Below are 24048 nucleotides of genomic sequence, written 5' to 3'. Positions count from 1 at the left end.
TAGATAGATGGATAGATAGAGGAGAGAGAGAGAGAGAGATGTAGATAGAGAAACAAGTACATAGAGAGATAGAGATAGATAGATAGAGTAAATAGACAGAAAGACAGATAGAGAGATAGATGGATAGATGGATGGATGGATAGATGGAGTAGATAGAGATAGAAGTTACAGAGAAAAGATGGTAGATGATAGAGATAAATGATAGATGATAGAAAGATAGAGATAAATATGAGAAAATAGAAGAGTTAGAGATGATAGAGATAAAAGATAGTAGAATAAGAGAGATAGAGATGATACATAGACAAAGATAAATGATAGATGGTAGAAAGATCAAGACAAATATAGAAGGGTAGATGAAGAGTTAGATAGAGATAAATGATAGCTGGATGATAGAAAGATAAAGTAGGGTAAGTAGAAGAGGTAGAGATAGAAATGATAAATGATAGAAAGATAGATAGAAGAGGATAGATAGGTAGGTAGATAGTCTGTCTATAGACAGACATAGAGAGATAGCTATATTTTAAAACAATGGGTTTCCTTTGTGATCCTATGTACTTTATTTGAAGCATCATTCTGAGAAAGGGTCAGGGGGCTCCACCAGTATGCCCACAGGATCCATGACACAGAGAAAGTGCAGAATCCTTGATCTGAAATAAGATATAAACCCCTCAGCCTGGCACTGACAGTCCCCACAGTCTGGCTCCAATTCACTTTTCCCTACTTATTTCATGGTGCTTCCCTTCATGTCTTCTACATTCTAGCCAAACTGGCCTGCTAGCTATTACCCAAATTCCACATGCTAGGTTCATTTCCAAGCCTGGAAAAGCACTCACCTCTTCCTCTCAGAATCCATAAAATCACAGATTTAGAGCTGGAAGGGACTTCAGACTTTATCTAATCCAGACCTGCCCCTATATTTTAGAGATGAGCAAATGGAAGCCTAGAGAGGCTATGACTGGCTCAAGGTCAAGCCTAATGAGTGTCTGAGGCTCAATTTAACAAATACTACATAGGTGCCTCCTATGAGACAAGAGTGCTAAATGCTGGGACAAAAGACAAAAATAAACAATGCATGTACTGGAGGAAAGATATACCTCCGAGCCCCCATTAGAAGGAAAGCTTACTGTTCTTTTCACCAGCTAGTGAACCAACCTCTTCTGTCAGATAGCGAACCTGCCCCACAGGAAAGGAAGTCTCAGAGACACCATATCCTGGCTGAAAGGAAATTCTAAGAATCACTAATTTCCTTCAAAGCAAGCCTTTTCTACTTCCTCCCAGATATTAATTCTCTCTCTCTCTCTCTCTCTCTCTCTCTCTCTCTCTCTCTCTCTCTCTCTCTCTCTCTCTCTCTCTCTCTCTTTCTCTCTCTTCCTCCCTCCCTCCCTCCCTCTTTCTTTCTCCCTTTCCCTCCCTCCTCCTCCCCATCTCTTCCTCTCTCCCCCTCCCTCTCCCTCTCTCTTTCTTGAAATTATTTGAACATATTTTCTGTTACTTTATAAATACTCATCTTTACTAATCTAAGCATAGGTTGTATCTACCCCCAACAGATTGGAAACTGCCTGAGGGCAAGGACTGTTTTGTTTTTGCCTTTATATCCCCATCACCCAGGGCAGTACTTGGCATACAGTTAGTGCTTGATAAATATTGAATTGCACTGAATCGAAGTGGTCTCAGAGGTCCTGTGCAAAGAACATCAGTAGTATCTTACTTACCAGCACAATGGAAAAAATTCTCCACTGTCCAGTGGATTGGACCAGTCACTTCTGCAAACTCCAGGCTGAGGTCTATCCTATAAAATGGTTGCATCCTGGTGACTCCTTGGGCTTCCTGGCACTGCCGAAGGGACATGAGGTAACCTCTGTCATATGGTTGCATAGTTAGCTTTTATGCAGCCACAAATATTATCTTATTTTATCCTCACAACAACCCTGGGAGGTGGGTGCTGTTAGTATCCCCAGCTTTACAGATGAGGAAACTGAGGATGTGAGAGATGAAGTGACTTGCCCAGGGTCACAGATAGAAAGTATCTGAGTTTCTTTGATGCCAGGTTCATTGTCCTATACGCTGTACCATCTAACTACCCGATGTATAGAAGGGACACAAGAGGTTGGGGAGGAAGCTAAGTGGCACAGAAGATAAAGCCTGGAACTTGGAGTCAGGAAAACCTGACTTTGAATACTACCATAGACACTTATTACCTCTAGACCCTGGGCAAATTGTTTTACCTCTCACAGCCTCAGTTTTCCTATCTGTAAAATGGGGATAATAATATCGCTTACTTCTAGAGTTGCTGTGAGAATCTGCAAATCTTAAAGCACCACATACCTTCTAGTTATTACTATTATTATTAATAATTTTAGCATTAAATACCCTTGAACCTCTACCTTCCACCTAGCCATATTCCAAGCTCTAGCTCTGAATTGTGGAATATGCAAACTATGTATATCTCTAGCAAAACCTGTGGTCATTCTCTTACTTTAAAAAAAAAAAGGAGGTTCTTGAGGGAAGCTATTATTTTGGTTTGTAATCTCAGCACTTAGCACATAGCTTTGAACACAAAATTTATAATAATATATATGTAGAACTCAAATAAGAAGCAGCTAGGTAGCTCAATAAATAGGGTGCTGGACCTGGTGACCATGGGGTTTTCTTGGCAAAGATACCAGAGTGGTTTGCCATTTCCTCCTCCAGTTCATTTTACAAATGAGGAAACTGAGGCAAACAGGGTTAAGTGACTTGCCCAGGGTCACACAACTAGTAAGTGTCTGAGGCAGAATTTGAACTCAGGTCTTCCTGACTCTAGGCCCAGTGTTCTATACATGGTGCCACTAGCTGCCCATATAGTGTGTGTGTGCGCGCACATGTGCATGTGAGCACACGCATGTATCTTCTATATATCTATTACACTTAACTAGAGAAATTAAAAGCCACACAGGTTACTAAATTAAAAAAAACTAGAATGTGCTCCTAGTTAGATTCTAGTATTCTTTCAATTATACTTTGCTACCTGGTTCAGATGAATGAATGAGTGAGTGAGTGAGTAAAAAACATTTATAAAGTGCTTACCAGATGTCAAGCACTATGCTTGGGGTATTTGTGGAAGAATGAGCCCTGGTGTATGTGGTATATGTTTTATTACTAACTTTCTTACTACAGTATTTCAGTAAATGCCCTTGCTTTAAGCTAATTGCATCATCTGGCTCTCTGTTAAGAGAAAACACATTGGTGGGGGCTCATAATCTATAGTTTTTAGGGAGGCAGTTCTACGGAAGTCATTCTCTAGATAGTGTGTCCTGTGAGGTGGGAGGGAATACATTGTGGGATACGTGGCAAAATCTAGCTTGAAAATTTCTAAGCTAGAGCTGGGGTTCCCTTTCACTGACCTGGCTCTGGAGCACATCGCTGGCTGGGATGCTGACCACAACAAAGTCTCTGTTTTCAGTGATTGTGAAGCTGTTTGACTGGCTGACTCGGAGATCTCTCAGGGTCAGCGCTTCTGTGTATCTGGATCTTCTTTTCACTAGCCCTAGTCCCTGTTTGGGGATTTGAACCAGGACTTCTGGGCCTGGCTGAGATGAGACTGTGACAGAAAAAAAACCATGAAGCATAATCAAGGGTAAACTCCCACAGCTGAATAAAGCCATCCCCACCACCAGCATCTTAATTGACAGCCCGAACTTCTGGCTGGGCCAGCACACCTTCCTAGGGAGAATTCTGAGACTGTTTTGTGCTCTCTTATAATTAGTCTGTGCTGAACTAGGCCGAACCAATACTTAAGAGATGAAGGTCACCCTTATTCAACGGGTCCCATGTGGAACTTATGTAAACAGAGAAAGTTTGCAGATGTTGCATTCAGGGCAAAGTTGTCAAATAGGCGAAGTCTTCTGCCAGGTTTTCTCCTGTCGCCTACCTCCTATCAAATGTTGCTCTCAAGGAAACGATGGGGTTGCAAGCATTAGCACTTTCCAGTGGATTTAGAGTGAGAGACCTGGGTTTGAATCTCAGATCTGCCACCTGGATTCATAGCTTTTAGCAGTGGAAGTTACCTTAGTGATCTCATTTTACAGATGAAGAAACTGAGACCCTATGGGGGGAAGTCAAGTCAACAAGCATTTATTAATGCAAATACACACAAGAGAGTCAAGATTTGGATCCAGGTCTGCTGGTGAGGACAAGATGGCAGAGGCATGGTTCTATAGTAGTTTGCCTAAATAAGATCTGGGGGTGTTACTGGACTTTAAGCTCAATAGGGGTCAATAGTGTGCCATAGTAGTCAAGAAATGTAATGCCATCAGCTCCTAAGGGAGGTAAAGAGAAGGAAATAGGCATTTTATAGCACCTACTATGTGCCAGGCCCTTTTGCAAATATTATTTCATTTGATCCTCACAAACAACCCTGCAAGGTCATCTTCATTTTACAGTCAAGGAAACCAAGGCAGACGAGTGATTTGCCTAGAGCCATAGAGCCAGGAAGTATCTGAGTCTGGATTTGAATTCAGGTCTGCCTGACTCCAACCTCAGTGCTCTGATGGCAAAGACAGAATCCTTTCCACTATGCTATGCTGTCTTCCATGATCAGTGTAAACAAACAAGCAAATTTTCTAACCATGATAGCCATCCAAGAGTGATTGACTGGAGAGGTAGTGTTCCTAAAGGTCTTCAAATAAAGGCTGGATGACCCCTTGCCAGTGTAGTTGTAGAGGGGATTTTTTCCAGCATGCGTTGGACTCAATGACCTCTGGGGGTTCCCAACTCAGAGCCTCTGGAATTCCCCAATTCCAGATTCAATGCTCTCTCCATGCCCAGAAGTATCTACATTTCAAGCCGGATATTTTGTTTCTCAGTGTAAGCCTGTGCCTTTTGTTAAAGGCATCACTGAACAAAATTGAGGGTGATTGGGGACACAGGTAACCACTTGTGGTTACCATATCCACCTCCCCAAGACTTAGAAGATCATAGATCTAAAGTGGGAAGGAACCTTAATGATAACCAAATCCAACTTCTTGTACTACAGATGTAGAAACTGAGGTTCACAGAAGCTAAGTGACTCAGAGTTACTCAAGTGGTAAGTAGCAGAGTTTGGAATTTGAATCCAGGTCTTGAATCGACCTGACGACTTAAATTGAATAAAAAACAATTTATTAAGAATCTGCTATGTACCAACCACTGTGCTAGGCAATGAAGATATTCAACGTGTCCAAAACTGAACTCCCCAAACCCTCCCCATTTCCCTCTTATATTGTCAAGGGCAGCACTGTCCTCCCAGTCACCAGGGTCCCAAGCTAGGTGTCTTCCTCGACTCCTCACTGTCTCTCACTCCCGTGGCCAATCTGTTGCCAACTTAGGTCAATTTTATCTTCATGATGTCTCTTGTATATTGCCCCTTCTCTTTTCTAACACTCCCCCTGCCCTGGGGTTAACCCAGATCTCCTCATACTTAGATTATGGAAATGGCGGGCTAGTTGACCTCTCCCCATTCCAGTCAATCCTCCATACAGTTGTGACATTGATCTTCCTAAAGGTTTAACAATGTCACACACACACACACACACACACACACGCACACATACCGGTTCAACCAATACCAGTTAACTCCCTATTGCCTCCAGGATTGAATGGAAAATCTTTTGGTGGACTTCCAATGCCCAGCCTAACCTTTCCTACTCTTTCCAGGTCTTCTTACACCTTAAGGACACCCCACATCAAGTGCTCTGATCCATCAATACTCACCTTCTTTGTTGTTCCTTTAACAAACCACTCCATTCTGTGTGACCCTGGGCAAGTCACTTAACCCTGATTGCCTCAGCAAAAACAAACAAAAAAACAAAAACAAAAACAAACAAGCCACTCCATCCTCTGACACTAGGGTGCCTTCAGGGCCCCTGGAACTCCCACCCTCCCTCACCTCTGCCTTCTGCCTTCCCCAGCTTTCTTCAAGTCTCAGCTAAAATCCATCCTTTTTCAAGAGGCCTTTCCCAGTCCCCCTTAAAGTGAATGCCTTTCCTCTTCTGATTATTTCTAATCTATCCTGTATCTATCTTGTATGTACATAGTTATTTGCATGTTGTCTTCCTCACGAGACTGTGAGCTCCTTCCTTGACAGCAGTATCTGTCCTTTGTCTTTCTTTGTAACTCTAGTGCCTAGCACACAGTAAGTACTTAATAAATGCTTGTTTCTTTGACTTTTTTGTTGTTCAGTTATTTCACTCGTGTCTGATGCATTGTGACCCCATTTGGGGCTTTCTTGGCAGAGATACTGGAGTGATTTGCCATTTCTTTCTCCAGTTCATTTTACAGATGAGGAAACTGAGGCAAAGAAGGTAAAGTGATTTGCCCAGGGTCACATAGCTAGTAAGGGTCTGAAGCCAGATTTGAATTCAGGAAGATGAGTCATCCTGTCTTCAGATCTGGTGTTCTATCCACTATGCCACCCAGCTGCCCTTGGATTCCACCAGACTGACCAAAGCAGCTGAGAAATACAGTCTAGATATTTTGTCTTGCAGCCCCACCCTACCCCATATGAAAGCAAAAAAGAGATAGGAGCGCAAGAATTAGAGATCCCTTTTCAGAGACCCTCAGGTTTTTTCCTGAGGCCTGGTTGGTCTCTTGAGCTAAGAGTAAGCAGGTGTCAGGGAGGGGTGGGAAAAGAAAGAGATACTCATCAGAAGGAGTGGGGCAAGGAAGCAAGAAAACATGAGGATATTGAGTGGATTAGAGGGAGCAAGGATTGGGGACCGACCCTTACCCAGGGGACACATCGCTTCCAGGGAATAGGCATAATATCCGCTGACCATCCAGAGGGACAAAAAATCCACACTTGTGTTCATCACCTGTCAAGTCATGAGAGATTCGTGTCTCTCATGATCTCAAAAATGACACCCTTTTCACACAACCAGCTCCCTCCATAACCAGCCCCACATCCCCCAAGTCAAGGTCCCTGGAAGAAGTCCCTCCACACGTCCAGAAACTGGGGTCCATAATTCTTGCTGTGACTTCGCCAGGAGATATTATCTAGCCAGGATATTTATAGCAGGAATATCACTCTAAGCAAATGTCACGTGAATATTCTTCCCTTACACTGTAACTTTGGGCTATTTCAGGAGATGGTAATTATGTGCCTGCCGCTGTGATCAGGATGAACGGAATCCATGATTACAGCACACTATAATCTCCCAAGGAGAGGACGAAACAATAATGGGGTCCCCACTTTCACATCTGGGCACCTACATCAGACCAGTCCCAGGTCTGGACATTTAAACCCTTGTGGGGAAGCAGGCAAATGCTAGTCAGTTCTCAGCAGAAAGGTAGCAAGAGCACAGGGACAAAATATTCAATTTGGGGTGAGCAATGGGGCTCCACACTTGAGATTTCGCTCCTTCCACTGATGCTGGCCAGCAAATCTTCTCTCGTTTATAATCTTAGAGCATCAGGGCAGCTAGATGGCACAGTGGATAGAGCACTGGCCCTAGATTCAGGAAGATCTGAGTTCAAATATGGCCTCAGACACTTGATCCTCACTAGCTGTGGGACCCTGGGCAAGTCACTTAACCCCATTGCCTAGCCAATAAATAAATATAGTCTCAGAGCTTCACCTGAGGCAGAGACTACATCTGACTACAAAACTCCCCTGCTCAAGGAGTTTCACTGGTTCCCTATTACCTCAAGGATAAAAATTTTTAAAATCACCAATTTGACATTTAAATCCCGTTACAATCTGTCTCCAACCCATTTTTCTGTTTGATTTCACATTACCCCTCCTTAAGGCACCCTACTTTTCAGCCAAATTGATCTCCTTGCTGTTCTTTATATGTAACACCCCATTTCCTTCCTCCACGCCTTTGTAAAGGTGGTCCCCCACGCTGGGAATGCCCTCCCTCCTCACCTCTGCCTCTTGAAATCTCGAGTTACTTTCAAAGCTCAGCTCAAGAGCTTCCTGCTGCCAGATACATTTCATGATTCCCTCCCTCTCCATTGTTAGTGTTTCCCCCCACACACCTCATTTTACAGTTCCTTTTACAGTTACAGTATATATTATTTTCTATGTATATATTTTGTGCTCCCCCCTCCTAGTGGAATGGAGCCCACTTGAAGACAAGTATTAATTTGTTTCCATCTTCCTCAGTCTCTGGCACAATGCCTTGAAGATTTTAGGAATCCAATACCTGTTGAATTGAATTGAGTATGGATGGGATCCCAGGTAGGACTCCGAATGAGGTTTTCCCAACTCCATGGTCAGCCAGGCTACCTCTCCCTCCCCCCCCCCCCCCCCGCCTTTGTTTGGGGATGGGGGTGGGGTGGAGAGTAGTTCTGAACCTGTGATCTCATCAGCATAGGGAACTTCTGGTGTGGAGATTTACTCCACCTGTGTAATTTAGCATCTGAGAGCTTAGGGAGTTAAATGACTTGCCCAGGGACACACAGCCAGTATTTGTCAAAGGCAGGACTATCAGACTTGGGTAGCTTAGTAAATGAGGGCCCCTTGCCTAGCATCCATTAGGCACACAGTAAATGTTTGTTGACCGACTGGCTAGCTTTGTTACCAGGAGGGCTTGAGGGACTATGGTTAGGGGGCAGGAGCGGACAATCATAAAAGAACTCTGATTTTTTTCTTTTAAACAGACATTCATAAAATATTTAAGAATCAAAAATTGAAATGCCACATTTCAGAGGCCACTTTTTCAAAAGTCTTAGGAGCAGAGGTTTAGAAGGACTTTGAAGCCACCTAGCCCACCCTGCCCCTCATCTTACAGTCAGAGAAACAGAGCCCCAAAGAATTAAGTGATTTGTCCAAGGTCCTTTGTCTGATGATTGCCCAAGAAAGGATTCAAACACAGAGCCACTAGTCCCCAAGCCCAGTGTTGTAGCCCCCACACTTGAGGAAATAATTGTCATCAAATTATTCATTTGCTCATCACTTACCTCCTTCCTTTGCAGAAGCTGCTGCCTTGAGCCCAAGATGGTGATGGTAGTGGTGTTCGTTTCTACATATAAACCCAAAAGACTGGCATCTTCCAGTGAAGCCACCAGCTCACCTCGGAGAGACAGAAGCCAGGGCCTCTGGACAAATGAGACAAACTCCCAGAAAACTCTCTCTTACTGGAGATCCTGCCAACTTGGGGCAGGGGGGGCGGTGTGTCACTCTCCCAGGCAGGAAAGTAGCAGGAAATCTCTACAGAGGAGAGCCTGCTCCTGGATGGAGCAGGCTGTGAAGTCACTGCTCTCTGGGCTATGGGAATGGGGAAGGGGGTTATGGTAGCAAGAAAGGGGGGAGGGTCGTCAGATGGACCAACTGAGCAGTAAGAACACACAATTGGCAGGGGGTGGCAGGGGGTGGCAGGGAGTGCAGGGACCTCTAGTTGAAGGAGGAGGCCAGAAATCCCCGGCCCATACATCAGCTGAGTTAGGGGTTGATCTTGATGTGAATCAGCTATGCAGTTCAAGGGGCTTGGACCCCTCAGGGACACCGAGGCAAAAGAGAGCTGAAGGGCGAGAGATGAAGGTTCCCTGCAGAAAAGAATCCTTCCAGACTGCACCTTAATAATAATTTATAGCTGACATTTACATGACCCTTTAAAGTTCACTCACCATTCGGGCCTCACAAATAGCCCTGGGAGAGGGATTGTTGATTGGGGACCGGGGAACAGGGTCCCCCAAAGCTCTAATTTCATTAAAGATGGGGCCTTGCATCACCCTGCCTGGACAGCTCATTTGTAACTTACAGTTACCTGGGATATAAACAAGTTAAATGACTCACCCAGAGTCACGAAGGCAGTATTTGTCAAAGACAAGCAGGACTCGGGAAGACTTAGGGCAGTATTCTGCTTTTGTTACTGCCATAGCCCAGGTCTTCCTGCCTCCAAAAGTGGCCCTGAAACTCCTGCCACCCTGTCTTCACAACTCTGCTCCTTGGGATGCTGAGATTCAGGGACTTGCCCTTCTTTAGACAGTTATCAGGACCTCAGCCTCCCCATTGTATAGCTGAAGAAACTGAGGCCCAAGGAAGGCTATGACTTGCCCAAGGTCACAAAAGTAATAAGCATGAGAGGTGAGATTTAAAGGTAACTAGGTCACGCAGTACACGCCAATGGATTTGGAGACAGGAAGACCTGGGTTCGAATCCTGCCTTAGATAGTTATTAGCTGGTGACTCTGGGCAAATCACAAGAACTCAATCAGCTGAAGTTTTCCTCTTCTGTAAAATGGGGATGATAACAGTACCTACCTCACAGGTGTATTGTGATTAGCAAATGAAATAATATGTAAAGTGTTTTTAAAACCTTAGTATTATCTCAATGTGAGTTATTGCTGTTATTACTACTATTTGAATCTAGGTACTCTGACTCTAAGCCTCTCACTTTGCCCAGTGGACCATAATGTGGTCGAGGTAGACCCTATCCCTGGGTCTTCTTGATTCCAAAGCTGGCCCTGTATCCCGCTGACTCTTCTAGGTAGCGGCTACTGATACCCCCATTTTATAGACAGGATTGACTTGGCCAAGAGCCGGTAGCTAGAGAGTGTTGGAGGTAGAATTTGAATCCAGGTCCCTGATTCCAAGCCCTCTTCTCCCTGTATTTACTCTGCCTCCTTCTCTCCTCCACCCTTTGCCTTAGGTCACAGAATCCGTGTTGGAAGGGCCAGGACAGAGTCGTTCTAACCTTCTACCCAGCCCCATTCAGGAACATTTTCCCCAACATCCCTGGAGAGCTTTTATCCAGCCCCCTGGTCTGAACCAGCTGTCACAGTCCTTTGATGTCCTTTGGGTGGGCAGAAGGAGAGAAAAGAATTGACCACTCATTTACATTCTGTTACCAGATCATTCTCACAGCTAAGGGGACAAGGAAATGCGCTCAAGACAGACACCAGAGACCAAGGCAGGTGCCCGGGTATGTTTCCGGCTAAAGAAAGCCACAGAACACCAGGCAGGAAGAGGCCTGCAAGATGTTTTTGTAGAATCCAAAGGGGAAAAAAGAATGCCTCACCTACCTGTCCGCTGGCACTTCCCTGGGGTATGGGCCGAGAAACCTGCAGAAAAAAAGGAGAGAACCTTCGTTTCTCCAGCAAGCAGTAAGCAAAGGTGAGTGAGTAACCGTTTTTTACCCAAACATCTAAAAGCTGGCAATTAGCGCAGCAGGGGGCCAGACAAGAGAGGAAGGTTTCAGCCCAGGATGTTGGCTCATTAAGACAAGAAAGTCATTTATGTTGGGGACCGAAGTGTCAACATTCTTAGCAACAGACCCAGGGAGATGTCTCTAGCTGCCTGGGCATGTCAGAAGCCTCAGGTGCTCAAGCTGGCTTCACTGGAGGGGAACCGAGGGCCGTGGGGGGTGGGGGGCTGTGGCAGGGATCTGGGAGCAGCCACAAGGAGAGCGGTCAGGAGCCTGGGGGGATTTAAGGTGGAGAGGAATGCTGGAAGGACTGAAAACAGAAAGTAAAAGTTGTAGGTGCCGTATAATCAGGACCAAAAAGTTTTCTGTGGAATATAGCAGGTTTTAATCTAAAGTCTCTCCCTAAGGTTCTCCCTTCACTCCTAAAATCTCCCATCCGTAAACACTCCATCAATTCTTCCTGCTTTCCTTTCTATTTTAGGTCACACTTCCTCTAGGCATGGGTTTTCCCATGGCTCCCATCTCTCTCTTCTGTCCCCCATTCCTGAATGTATTCATTCATTCCCCACCTTCCCCACTTGGAAGCACTCACTTGGTATCAAGGCTCAGGTGCCTCCTCGTCCAGGAGGCCTTTCCTGATTTTCCATTCTCCCTTGTGAAAGTACAAGGTTGGAAGTGGGATTACAGATTTGGGATTTCATCACCAGTGTGGTGGTACCCTCCACTACCTCATGTCACAAATTAATCTATAACCTAATGATCTTAGAGTTGCTATTCATGACATAGAGTTTGTGTTTCCTTCTCTGTATGTCTAGTGTATGTCTCCCTGCCCCTCCCCCATTAAAATGTAAGCTTCTATAGGACAGGGAGGATTTGGGTTTTGTCTTTGAATCCTTTGCATCTTTGATTCATTTATAACATAGGAAGTTACTTGAGATAAAGATAGAAAGACAGAGAGAGAGAGAGAGAGAGAGAGAGAGAGAGAGAGAGAGAGAGAGAGAGAGAGAGAGAGAGAGAGAAATTGATTTGACATGAAGAAGAAGACTCGGCTTAGGGATTTGCCTAAGGTCACATAAAAAATAAATACTAGGGGCAGCTAGGTGTCACAGTGGATAGAGTAACTGGCCCTGTGTGATCTTGGGCAAGTCATTTAACTGTGATGAAAGAAAGAAAGAAAGAAAGAAGAAAGAAAGAAAGAAAGAAAGAAAGAAAGAAAGAAGAAAGAAAGAGAGAAAGAAAGAGAGAAAGAAAGAGAGAAAGAAAGAGAGAAAGAAAGAGAGAGAGAAAGAGAGAGAGAAAGGGAGAGAGAGAGAGAGAGAGAGAGAAAGAGAAAGGAAGGAAGGAAGGAAGGAAGAAAGGAAGGAAGGAAGGAAGGAAGGAAGGAAGGAAGGAAGGAAGGAAGGAAGAAAGAAAGAAAGAAAGAAAGAAAGAAAGAAAGAAAGAAAGAAAGAAAGAAAGAAAGAAAGAAAGAAAGAAAGAAAGAAAGAAAGAAAGAAAGAAAATGAAAGATCAAAGGCAGGATTTGTACCAAGATCCTCTGACTTCAGAGCTGGTGTTTTTTCTGCTGTCAAGGTTTTTGGACTCCAAAGCTCATTTAGTCCTGACTTGCTTTTGTAGCTTCCCTTTTTTGAGAAAAAAGCCCTTCTCCATGGCCACTACTGCCAGGAAGCAGGAGCCCTCCTTGTGCTCAGCTCTTGCCTCATTTTCTTCCTTGAGTGTCTGACTTTGGAGTCAGGAGACTTTAACTGGAATCTTGGTTCCACTATTTAGTAGCAGCATAACCTTGGATATATGAATTCATTTCTCTGGGCCTCAGTTTCCACATCTGTAAAATGAGACTGGCTGGTCTTGAACTCAAATAGAAATTGATCCCTGCAGGCCATATATTGACTTAGAAAACCACAAATTAGAATTATCTATGTTGCATTGTATTTTTATTTGTTAAAACATTTCCCAATTACATTTTAATCAGGTTCTGGCTGGGCAAGGGTGTTTTGCAGCCTCTTGCAGCATGCAGGGCTGTGAGTCTGGTACCTTGGAGATTACCTGTAAGGTCCCTTCCAGTTCCTACTAGTTCCTATGATCCCATCCTTGAATATTTTTCAATAAATTAATCAAGAAGCATTTATTACTCATCTACCATGTGCCCGGCATTGTGCTGGGTGCTGGGGGTCCAAAGAAGTAAATGGAAAAAGAAACTCTGCCCTCAGAGAGCTTGCTTTCTCCAGTGGGGAGACTGCCTGTCTCCAATCTAATCAAGATCTTTCTGGAATCTTAGCCTGAGAAGAAAGGTAAGAAAGACTCCATTGGCTGGTGTATGGGAAAGCAAGATGCCGCCAATATTTTTTAAGCTTCCAAATCCTTGTCTGACTTATTCCCAGCTTCAAATTGCTTTGCTTTGATTTGGGGGAGGGGGAGGGGAGGGAAGAGGAGGAAATGAGATTACAGACTGAGGTTGGATTTTAGGAGGAGGGGAGAGAAATTCTAAAGAAGAAGATGGGGAAGAAAGCATTTCTAAATACCCAGAGACAAACACTCAGGGTTCTTTAAATGTCTGCAGCTGAATCCTTGAGTACAAGGTTATATTTAGGTGCCTGTGGACATTCATTAGAGCCTCTGGGTCCCCTTTGCTGGGAGCAATAGCTAATCAGTACATTGAGTTTAGGGGCACCCCTGGGCACACTTAACCCAGGGCAATGGATAGTTATTGTACTGCACTGCGTGCTGTGCCTATGGGCACACTTAAGTGAGCTGTGCTCAATAGCTGCTAGCTGGGCACCGGCTCTGTGTACACCCCTGGGCACACTGAGCCATCAGCAGGGGAGAGCCAGGGTATTAAAGAGCTCTGTGCCAAGTGCCCACTGCTGCATTTAACCAAGGGCAGTGCTGGCGTAACTGGCTTAATTAAAACTTAATGCAGGTTCAAAGGGTAGTCGAGAAAACGGGTTGCAGAAATTGTGGAGAATGAATCAATCGATTAGGTGAGGCGTTGAGGAAGAGGAAGCGTGGTAAGAGGAAAGGGCCCGGAGATGGGAGGGGGGTGGGAGGCTCTAATCTGTCACCGTCTTTTAGGGAGGCCGTGTGGCGAGCTGGCAGAAATTGCTAGCTTTAGAGCCAAAGGACCTGGGTTTGATCCCCAGCCCTGCTAGTGACCAGATCTTAGACAAGTCACTTCTGAGCCTCAGTCTCTCCATCTGCAAAATGGGGGGTTTTGGATTAGATGGCCTCTGAGGTCTCTTCAGCTCCAAATCTATGATTCTTTCATCCTCACGCTGGTTTCAAAGAAAGTCATTTCTCTTCTTGGAGTTTGTGGTGAAGCGGACTTGTTCAGTTGTGTCCGACTCTTCATGACCCCGTTTGAGGTTTTCTTGGCAGAGATACTGCAGTGGTTTGCCACTTCCTTCTCCGGCTCATTTTACAGATGAGGAAACTGAGGCAAACAGGGTGAAGTGACTTGCCCAGGGTCACACAGCTAGTGAGTGTCTGAGGCCAGATTTGTGAGTCTTCCTGATCCCAAGTCCAAGGCACAACCTAGCTGCCCCGGTAAAGCAGACAGTGCACTGGATTTGGGGTCAGAGGATGTGGCGTGTGCACCCCAGCTCTACCCCTTACTCTCTGTGGGATCTCAGACCAATCTTGCCACAGCTACTGGAAAGAGTGTGTCTCTCCTGGGGCGCCACTCACTATCCCTGTTACTTTCCAAAGCAAAATACGGCCCCCTCCGCTGGCCACCAAGCCCCACATAGGTTTTCCCCATTAGAATATAAGCTCCCTGAGGACAGGGACTGTTTTGCTTTTTGCATTTGTATCCCCAACACTTAGCACAGTGTGTGGCACACAGCAGGTACCTAATAAATGCTCTTCCATTCATTATCGCCTCTCAGGGCCTCAGTTTCCCCATCTATAAAATGAAGGATTTAGACTAGATGATCTCTAAGGCCCCTTCCAGCTTTAAATGTGTGATTCAGTCATTCCCCTTTATGTAAAATCAGGCAGATGGGTGCGGCAGTGGATACAGCACTGGGCCTTGAGTCAGGAAGACCTGAGTTCAAATCCAGCCTCGGACGCTTACTAGCTGTGTGACCCTGGGCAAGTCACTTAACCTGAGTTTGCCTTAATCCACTAGAGAAGGAAGTGGCCAACCACTCCAGTATCTTTGCCAAGAAAATCCCCACGGATAGCATTGGTGTGCTACGGTCCATGGGGTCACAAAGAGTCGGACATGACTGAACAACAAATATGAAATCAGGTGATCGCCCTCTTAGGGGTGCAAGAGGTATTACCTACGATAGATTATAAACTCCTCGAGCACAGGGCCTGCATTGTTTTTGACTGTGTATCTCAAGTACAGAGCGCTTAGCACATAGCAGGTACCTTATGTTGAACTGAACCAGGTTTAGAAAGTGCTTTGGGATTGTTCTAGTCCTGCTCTTCTGGGGTAGCAGGTCTCCTAGGTGAGTTGTTAATGGACCACACTGGTCACAGGTTGGTGGCAGCCACACTTGCAGGCCTGACACCAGGAATAACCAGCCTCTGCAGGCTTGGGCTTACAAAAGTAAACCTATTGGGCTGGGATTCCCCTGGGTGAGACATCCCTGTCATGGGGAAGCGGCGAGGCTCTTGGTGCAGTGCCCCTGGAGAAGGGGGTGGCTGCAGAAAGCCCTGGCCTCTACCTACTCGGTCTGCCTCCATGGGCATGGATGTGGAAGGGGCCAGACTGTGCAAAAAGCCAGCTTTTCTCCCTGGACCTCGTGGAGTGTGAATTACCATTTCCAGTGAGCAGGAGGTTCTGAAACAGCAAACATGTAACCCGTCCTGGGATCGCTTTACCTGAATGGTGTCTGGTCCACAAAGGACGCTTTCTTGGCTCAGTCTGGAAGTTGTCACTGGACACTTCAGGATGTAACGGTCACTTTGTCCAAAACTTTTTATGCCTTCCTGAAGTATCCTGATTTCCAGGAGGTAGTTTGCTCTCTGTAAGTGGATTTGTTCATGAAAATAGAAGAGGAAAATACAGTGAACAAGGAGCCAGACCTGGACTCCAAGTCGAGAAGTCCTGAAATCAGTTCCTGTGTCAGATACTTTCTAGCTGTGTGACCCTGGACAAGTTACTTCACTGCAGTCTGCCTCAGTTTCCTCATCTGTAAAATGGGGTAAATTGTAGCACTTACCTCACAGTAACAAGATAGCATATGGCAAGTGCTTTGCAAACTTTAAAATGCTACATAAATGCTAAGTATTATTAAAACGGAGGCAGCTAGGTGGCACAGTGGATAGAGGGCTGGGTCCGGAATCAGGAAGACTTAAGCTCAAATCTGGCCTCAGACACTTACTAGCTGTGTGACCCTGGGCAAGTCACTTCACTGCAGTCTGCCTCAGTTTCCTCATCTGTAAAATGGGGTAAATAGTAGCACTTACTTCACAGGTAACGAGATAGCATATGGCAAGTGCTTTGTAAACTTTAAAATGTTACATAAATGCTAAGCATTATTAATATGGAGGCAGGTAGGTGGTGCAGTGGGCCTGGAATCAGAAAGACTCCTTTTTGTGAGTTCAAATCTGGCCTCAGACACTTACTAGCTATGTGACCCTGGGCAAATCACTTTACCTTCTTTGCCTCAGTTTCCTCATCTGTAAAATGAGCTGGAAAAGGAAATGGCAAAGCACTCCAGTATCTCTGCCAAGAAAACCCCAAATGGGGAAACTGTGTTGTCTCCAGTGTTTGTGTTCCAGTGGGTGCCTCGTTTTGTGTATGGTGTTTTTCTTCTACTACAAACGAGAGCACTGAGCATACTGTTTCTCTAGATAACAATGAATAAATTTTAAATCTGATCAGATGCTGAAAAATTGAAGTGCCATTCCACTTCAGTTTTTTTTTTTTGGTTTTGCTTTTAGGCAATTGGGGTTAAGTGACTTGCCCAGGGTCACACAGCTAGTAAGTGTCAAGTGTTTGGTCTACGGCCGGAATTGAACTCAGGTCCTCCTGACTTCAGGGCTGGTGCTGTATCCACTGCGCCACCTAGCTGCCCCACCATTTCAGTTTTTTCAAAGATCTATAAAGAAGTTGGTTGAAAATATCTGAATTAAAATCTGCCTATGTTTAAAAAAAAGAAAAAGAAAACCCCAAATTGGGTCACAAAGAATTGCACACAACTGAAAACAACCGAACAACACAACAACAATTATTAACGCAAGTCAGGAACAATTCCCAGATTATAATTTGCACATTCTTACATTTCTTCAGTGCAGGGGGATTTGCACAAGAACAGTCATTCATGGGATCATAGACCTAGAACTTCCAGAGACCTCAGAAGTCATCTGTTCCAACCCTCTTCTTTTAGAGATGATGAAACCAATGGCCATGGAGGTAAAATGACTTGCCCAGGGCCACATAGCTAATAATTATCAGAAGCGGGATTTGAACCCAGGTCTTCCTGATTCCAAGATTAGTACCCTATCCACTATGCTATGCTGCCTCTCTTTATTTATTTGGCATGCATTTATTAATCACCTACTACAGGCTGGTTACTAAGTATATACAAGGACAAAAATGAATCAGTCCCTGCCCTAAAGAGCTTACATTTTATTGGGGGTAAACAATACGTACACAGAAAAGTAAAAAGAAAATTTATTCAAAGTAGATACAACAGAACTTAGGGTGGCAGGCAGTAGCAAATGAGGGAATCAAGACAGACCTCCTGTAGGAGGTGGCCTTTGGGCAGGGCCTTGAAGCAAGCCAGTTTCTACCATCCAGAAGTAAGGAGGGGAATGTATTCCAGGCATGTTGTTGTTTAGTGATTTTCAATTGTGTCTGACTCTCCGTGACCCCGTTTGGGGTTTTCTTGGCAGGGATATTGGAGTGGTTCGCCACTTCCTTCTCCAGCTCATTTTACAGATGAGGAAACTGAGGCAAACAGGGTAAAGTGACTTGCCCAGGGTCACACAGCTAATAAGTGTCTGAGGCTGGATTTGAACTCAGGAAGATGAGTCTTCCTGCCTCTAGGCCCAGCACTCTGTGCACGATGGCACCCCCTAACTGCCCCATTCCTAGCGCAGCGGACAGAACACCATATATGGACAACAGCAAGTCAGTCAATTGATGAGCTTCTGTTCCGCCTTTCGCCTCTGGTACTTTGCAAAGCATTTCTTTGCTTTTGTGTCTCAGAGTGGAAGTTTCTCAAGAAGCAGTGGACCACTCTTCCCACATTTTATATAAAAGCCATGGAGCACTAAGATATATTGAACAACAATATTACAGTACTGAGGGAGAAGAAAGACCCACCTCTTGCTGCACAAAGCAGGCTGTGTAGCGCGCTTGGAAGATATGATTGCCAGCTGAGTCCGGGTACAGGAAATAACCACACCTGGCCAGGAAAGAATTCAGCCTTTCCACGGACCCCCAGTTCACTAGCAAAGGAGGAGGGCAGACCTGGATTAAAACATTGCCTCTGCTACTTACGGCCTGTATGACCTTGGGCAAGTCACTCTCTGGGTCTTGTTCCTTTTGTCACAAATGGTTGTTGGGGTAGGAGTTGGGCTATGTGGCTTATAAGGTCTCTTTATGGCTCTAAATTTATGTTTCCATGATCCTAAATATGAGAGAGCTCTTTGTCTTAACAAGAGGCAGCATGGTGTAGTAGAGAGAACACTGGGCTTTGAGTCAGGAAGGCCTGGATCTGAATCCCACTTCGGTCAGTTTAGCTGGGTGACTCTGGGGTTCTCTGTTTCCTTCTCCGCAAAATTAGGGAGTCAGACTCAGTGAGCTCAAAGGTCCCTTTTGCTCTAATTTTATGATCCTATGATTTACCTGGATTAGGACAACAAAGTATCAGTAAGGAGCTCCTGAGACTTCCAGATGATTTAGAACTTGCCTCTTTCTTTCTTTCTTCTTTCTTTTCTTTCTTTCTTTCTTTCTTTCTTTCTTTCTTTCTTTCTTTCTTTCTTTCTTCCTTCTCTCTTTCTTTTTTCTTCCTTCCTTCCTTCTTTCCTTCTTTTTCTTTTTTCTTCCTTCCTTTCTTTTCTTTTTTCTTTTTAACATTTTGATAAGTGTTATTTCAGTATAGTAGGTTTCCTTTGCAATCCTACTACTTTATTTTATGTATTTAACAGTTCGTGAAAGGGTCTATAGCCTTCCCTATACTTCCAAAGGGTTCCCTGACATACAAAAAGTTTAGGGACTCCTGATTCAGAGGTGCCTGAGGGCGTGGGGCTAGATGACCTCTGAAGTCCCCTTCAGTTCTCATACATTGTTGCATTAAATGCCTTTGCTTTGAACTTAGTATGTCTTCTGGATGACTAGTAAAAATAACCACATCAGTGGGGGCTCAATGGCTCTGACTTGGAAGGGGATTCTGACCCACAAGGAACCTAGTCCTGGGGTAGCTTTTGGGGGGCCCATAAATGAGGGGCACCCATATACTATATCATGGAGGTTACTGAAGTATTTTGGAGAATTATTCCTAAGAACTTTATGTGGAAGGAAACCCTGATAAGCTACCATCTTTCCTAAAGCACACGTTAGAACAAGATCAGTGGCGTGCCTTTGGCAAAGGAGAGGATATGAAAGGCACAACCTCACTGGGGAAATAAAGTGTCTAGGTCTAGATGTGCAAATTGACCTGGCACATTTTTGTTTTGCCTTCAGGTTTGCACTTTGTAAATATTTGCCTGGCTCCATGCTGTTTGCACCTGCCTGCTGTCCTCTTAAGTTTATGGAAGACAGCAGGCAGCATCATTTCCTTGATCCCACCTGGTGGTGCTGGGGCCTCGGCTTGAAACGAAAAGTATCTCGTGAAAGCTACAGGTGTCCCTGACAGGGCCTAAAACTAATGGTCTGTGGCTGGCCACTGCAACTAATTCTCTGATTATTGACTTTATGATTTTACGCTTAAAACTTCTTTATAATAACACAGAAATGTTTAATGGCCTCTATCCGGGGCCATAAAAATTACTTATTGAACAAGCGTTTAAGAACTATTAATCTATTGTTTTCCATTAATAATGGCCCACTGAAATCCAGGCGACAGCTTAATGTATCCAGAAGGTTTCTTCTTGGAAAGTGGCTTTTTAACACACAAAGCCAGAGCCTTCAAACATGGCTGCTGACCTTCTCACCCAAGAAGTGGCTGCCTGACTCCTCCAGGCCCTTTTGGACCTTTGATGAAAAGTCAGAAGGCTAACAGGTTTTCTATATCTCAAAAGAGACGACCCATGGGGGCGGCTAGGTGGTGCAGTGGATAGAGCTCCGGTCTTGGAGTCAGGAGGACCTAAGTTCAAATCTGGCCTCATACACTTCATACTTACTAGCTGTGTGACCCTGGGCAAGCCACTTAACCCCAATTGCCTCACCAAAAAAAAAAAAAAGAGTTCTAGATTGGGGGAGAAGGAAAAGCTGGGTTCAGATCTGCCCCTGAGAGTAGCTGTGTGACAATGGCATGTCATCTAACTTCTCTGCACCTCAGATTCCTCATCTGTAAAATGGAGGTGAAAATACCTGTAATAATCACCATCCAGGATGAGTGTGAGACTGGTAGACGTCTGAGAAGAGCTGTATAAACCTCAAAGTACCACAGCAACATCAGAGATAACTCTTCTTGATCCTCTCAGGTAACAATGCCTTCTTTTTTATTACAAATTTTATTACAAATTTTTTATTACAAATTTATCACATTATTTTATTACAAATTTTAATTGTTTCTTTCTGTTTACATTATTGTCAATTCTCCCCACCCTCATAAAATCCTCTCTCGTATCAACAAAATGCATCCAAACAAAATGAATGAACCCAATGTCCACGGGGGAAAATGTATGCCTCGCTATGCACCTGTAGGGCACCACCTTTTTTGCCTAGAAATGAAAGACGTCCTTCCCCATCAACCCTCTGACATCAGAAGTGGTAACAGTCTCCCCCCTTACCTGGTACATGCAGGGTTCTGCCCAGCCATTGCTTGAGCCCATGAACGTGGCCCTTAGGGATCTGTAGAGCCATGTAATCTGAGAAGCACTCAATGTCATCTATAGAAGGCAAAAACATTCAGCAGAGAAAAGAGCTTCGTGGGGCTGAGCACTAGCCAGGGAGTGGTGAGATACTCAATTCCTGTCTATCCAGAAGGGCTGGTGACTAAGAGATATCACATACACCATAGATCATAGACCACAGAATTTCAGAGCTGATGGAGAACTTGGAGTCCGGAATCTGGACAGAAGAAAGAAGCTAAATCCCCTCATTCACTTGCCCTAGGTCATGGCAGTGCTGGATTTCGTGAGAAATGACCTGGGTTCAAATCCTGTTCTTTCCAGCTGTCCCCTTCCTGGGACTCAGATTCCTTTTCCAGATTCCTAGTCCAGTGCCCCTTTGATCATCAGACTCTCAGATGTCTTCCTCTTCCTTATACACAGCACTCCATTTCCCACTTCTGTGACTTTGCACGGACTGTGCCCCATGCCCAGAATGCCCTCCCTCCTCACCTCTGCCTCTTGAACTCCCAAATTTCCCTTAACTCATCTCCTGCATGAAACCTTTGCTGATCTGCTCAGTTTGGTTGCTAGTGCCCCTCCCCCAACCTGTCTCACCTTGTATATATTGGATTGATTTTTCATGTACCTATAATAAATGCACCTCTTGTCTCCCCTGATAGAATGTAAGCCCCTTGAGGACAGGGTCTAATTTTCTTTTGTCTTTGTACCCCCAGTGCCTACCTAGCACAGGGCTATACTTGTTAAGTGTTGGATTTTGATTAATTCAAAGAAGTAGAATACAACAAGAAGCATTCAGCGCAGGCTGAATGTAATTTAATTTTTCAATGGATGATTCAGAAGGCTCATCAGGATCTCCCCGGGTCTCGTGAGCATCTTTCTGAACATGGATTCATACTGTCCAGATGGAGGAGGTGGAAGGGGTTGGGGTCTCTCTTTTCTGACCCTTTGGACACTACCTTTTAAAAATCCCTGATATTAACTTGTTCACTTATCAGTGGATGCTTAGAACAAACTTCCTTTCTTTTTGAAGCTGTCCAGTGGCTTGGAGTGACAGTAATATTTAACACCTACATAAGTGACTTCAGGTTGGCAAAGCACTTTGCTTATATTTATCATCTGAGCCTCAAGATAGCCCAGTGAGGTCAGTTCTCGGGTGTTATTAGCCCATTTCTCAGAGGTGAAGTGACTTACCCAGAGTCACACAGCTAGTAAATGTGAGAGATGGGATTTGAATCCGGGTCTTCCTGACTCCTAGTCCTGGACACCATTTGCTATGGCATGCTAGATCTCAACACCAAACAAGGTAACTTGCCAAATAGGAGACTAGGGGGAGAGCCTTTGTTCTATCTGATACGAAACAGCATAGTAGAAAGAAAGGAGTGCTGGGCTTGAAGTCAGAGAAAGAGCTGGGTTCAAGTCCCAACTCTTTGTGAGCCTCAGTTTCCTCATCTGTAAAATGGAGATAATAACACCCATAGTACACATCTCATAGAGTTGTTGTGAAGATTGAATGGGACAATGTATGTAAAGTGCTTTGAAAATATTAAAGTGCAATGTTAATGTCAGATATTATGTCTGTAGTGCTTTACAGATATCTCTAACTCTGGGAAGTAGGTGCTCTTATCACCCCCATTTTAGAGATTAGAAAACTGAGGCAGAGAGTAGCTAAGTGACTTGGCCAGGGTCACATAACTAGTAAGTGACTGAGGCTAGAGTTGAACTCGGGTCTTTCCTGACTCCAGGTCTATCACTCTGGCTCTATCACTGATTGCCCATGTGACCTTGGGCACAGTTGTTTAACCTCTCTCTCTAGACTTTGGTGTCCTCCCCATGTAAAGTGACAAGGTGGGATGAGATGATTTCCGGAGTCCCCTTGAGGGCTGTGATTCTATGAAATATGCATTTACATAATCCCTTCTCTGAGAAAGGTTTGGCAAATGAAATGGGAGTGCTTTCTTGTTAATGAGAGGTCTGTGATGGAAACAGTCAATAAAAGTCAAATATATCATAGGTTTGGAGCTGGAAAGGACCTTGGAGGTCGCCTAGACAAACCCCTTCATTTTATCAAGGATGAGACTGAGGAGGAGAGGAGCGGGCCAGTGACTTCCCTAGGTCACCTAAGTAATAAGTGTTAGAGATGGGATTCAGACCCAGGGCCTCTGACTCCAAATAATAGGATCAGGAATTCAGAGCTCAGAGGGACCTTAGAATCTATCTATTCCAATCTTTCCATTTTACAGATTAGGAACTGAGACAACTAGATTTGAACCCAGGTCCTGTGACTGCCTCATAAAATAAAATGAAGGGGTCAGATAAGATGATCTCTAAGGATCCCTACAGACTTCCGAGTCATATGATCAACAAGATGAAAGATTAGACATTTTCTTCAAGCCTTCTGTTGCACAGTTGTTTTCCAGCTGTGTCTGACTCTGTGACACCATTTGGGGTTTTCTTGGCAGAGATACCCGAGCGATTTGCCATTTCCTTCTCCAGCTCATTTTACAGATGAGGAAAATGAGGCAAACAGGGTGAAGTGACTTGCCCAGGGTCACACAGATAGTAAATGCCTGAGGTTGGACTTGAATTCAGGTCTTCCTGACCCCAGGCCAGGCACTCTTTCACCTAGCTGCCCCTTTTCAAGCCTCAACCGCCCCAGAGTAGAATTAGATACCAGCGATAAAGCAATTGCAGCTGCATCTAAAGACCCTCTCAGTTCTAAAGCCCTGGGATTCCCCAAAATGGCCAGACATGGCCTTCCTTAGAAGGCCCTCCAGCATAATACTTTAGGATCTTTACCCTGCTCAGCAAAGGATTCTCCTGGAGGTCAGCGGCTACCGTGGCCTCCCAAGATGTCAAAAGGCTGATTTACTTACCTGTTGAGATTTCACCCATTTGGTCTGGCCTGTCCTCCTCTGACTTGAAAGGGAAAGCCCCTGGGAGTGCACATGTCAGACAGATGACCCTGC

The 24048-nt window shown here is 44.7% G+C and overlaps 1 protein-coding gene across 1 annotated transcript in view; it reads right to left on the bottom strand.

The window, feature by feature from the left end:
* CIROZ (ciliated left-right organizer protein containing ZP-N domains) overlaps nt 1-24048 on the bottom strand; it is a 53159-nt gene that overhangs the window by 5238 nt on the left and 23873 nt on the right. The window contains exons 5-13 of the mRNA XM_078146225.1: nt 23956-24044; nt 21020-21118; nt 18387-18511; nt 15935-16078; nt 10983-11021; nt 8920-9057; nt 6746-6830; nt 3384-3580; nt 1713-1833 (exon numbers count right to left, since the gene is read on the bottom strand). Coding sequence (XP_078002351.1) covers nt 1713-1833; nt 3384-3580; nt 6746-6830; nt 8920-9057; nt 10983-11021; nt 15935-16078; nt 18387-18511; nt 21020-21118; nt 23956-24044 — 1037 coding nt within the window. The remainder of the gene's footprint in view (nt 1-1712; nt 1834-3383; nt 3581-6745; nt 6831-8919; nt 9058-10982; nt 11022-15934; nt 16079-18386; nt 18512-21019; nt 21119-23955; nt 24045-24048) is intronic.

Source organism: Phascolarctos cinereus, unplaced genomic scaffold, assembly GCF_003287225.1.
Source record: "Phascolarctos cinereus isolate Bilbo 61053 unplaced genomic scaffold, phaCin_HiC Scaffold_726;HRSCAF=1367, whole genome shotgun sequence".
Taxonomy (NCBI): Eukaryota; Metazoa; Chordata; class Mammalia; order Diprotodontia; family Phascolarctidae; genus Phascolarctos; species Phascolarctos cinereus.
This window is presented reverse-complemented; position numbering and strand designations above follow the sequence as displayed.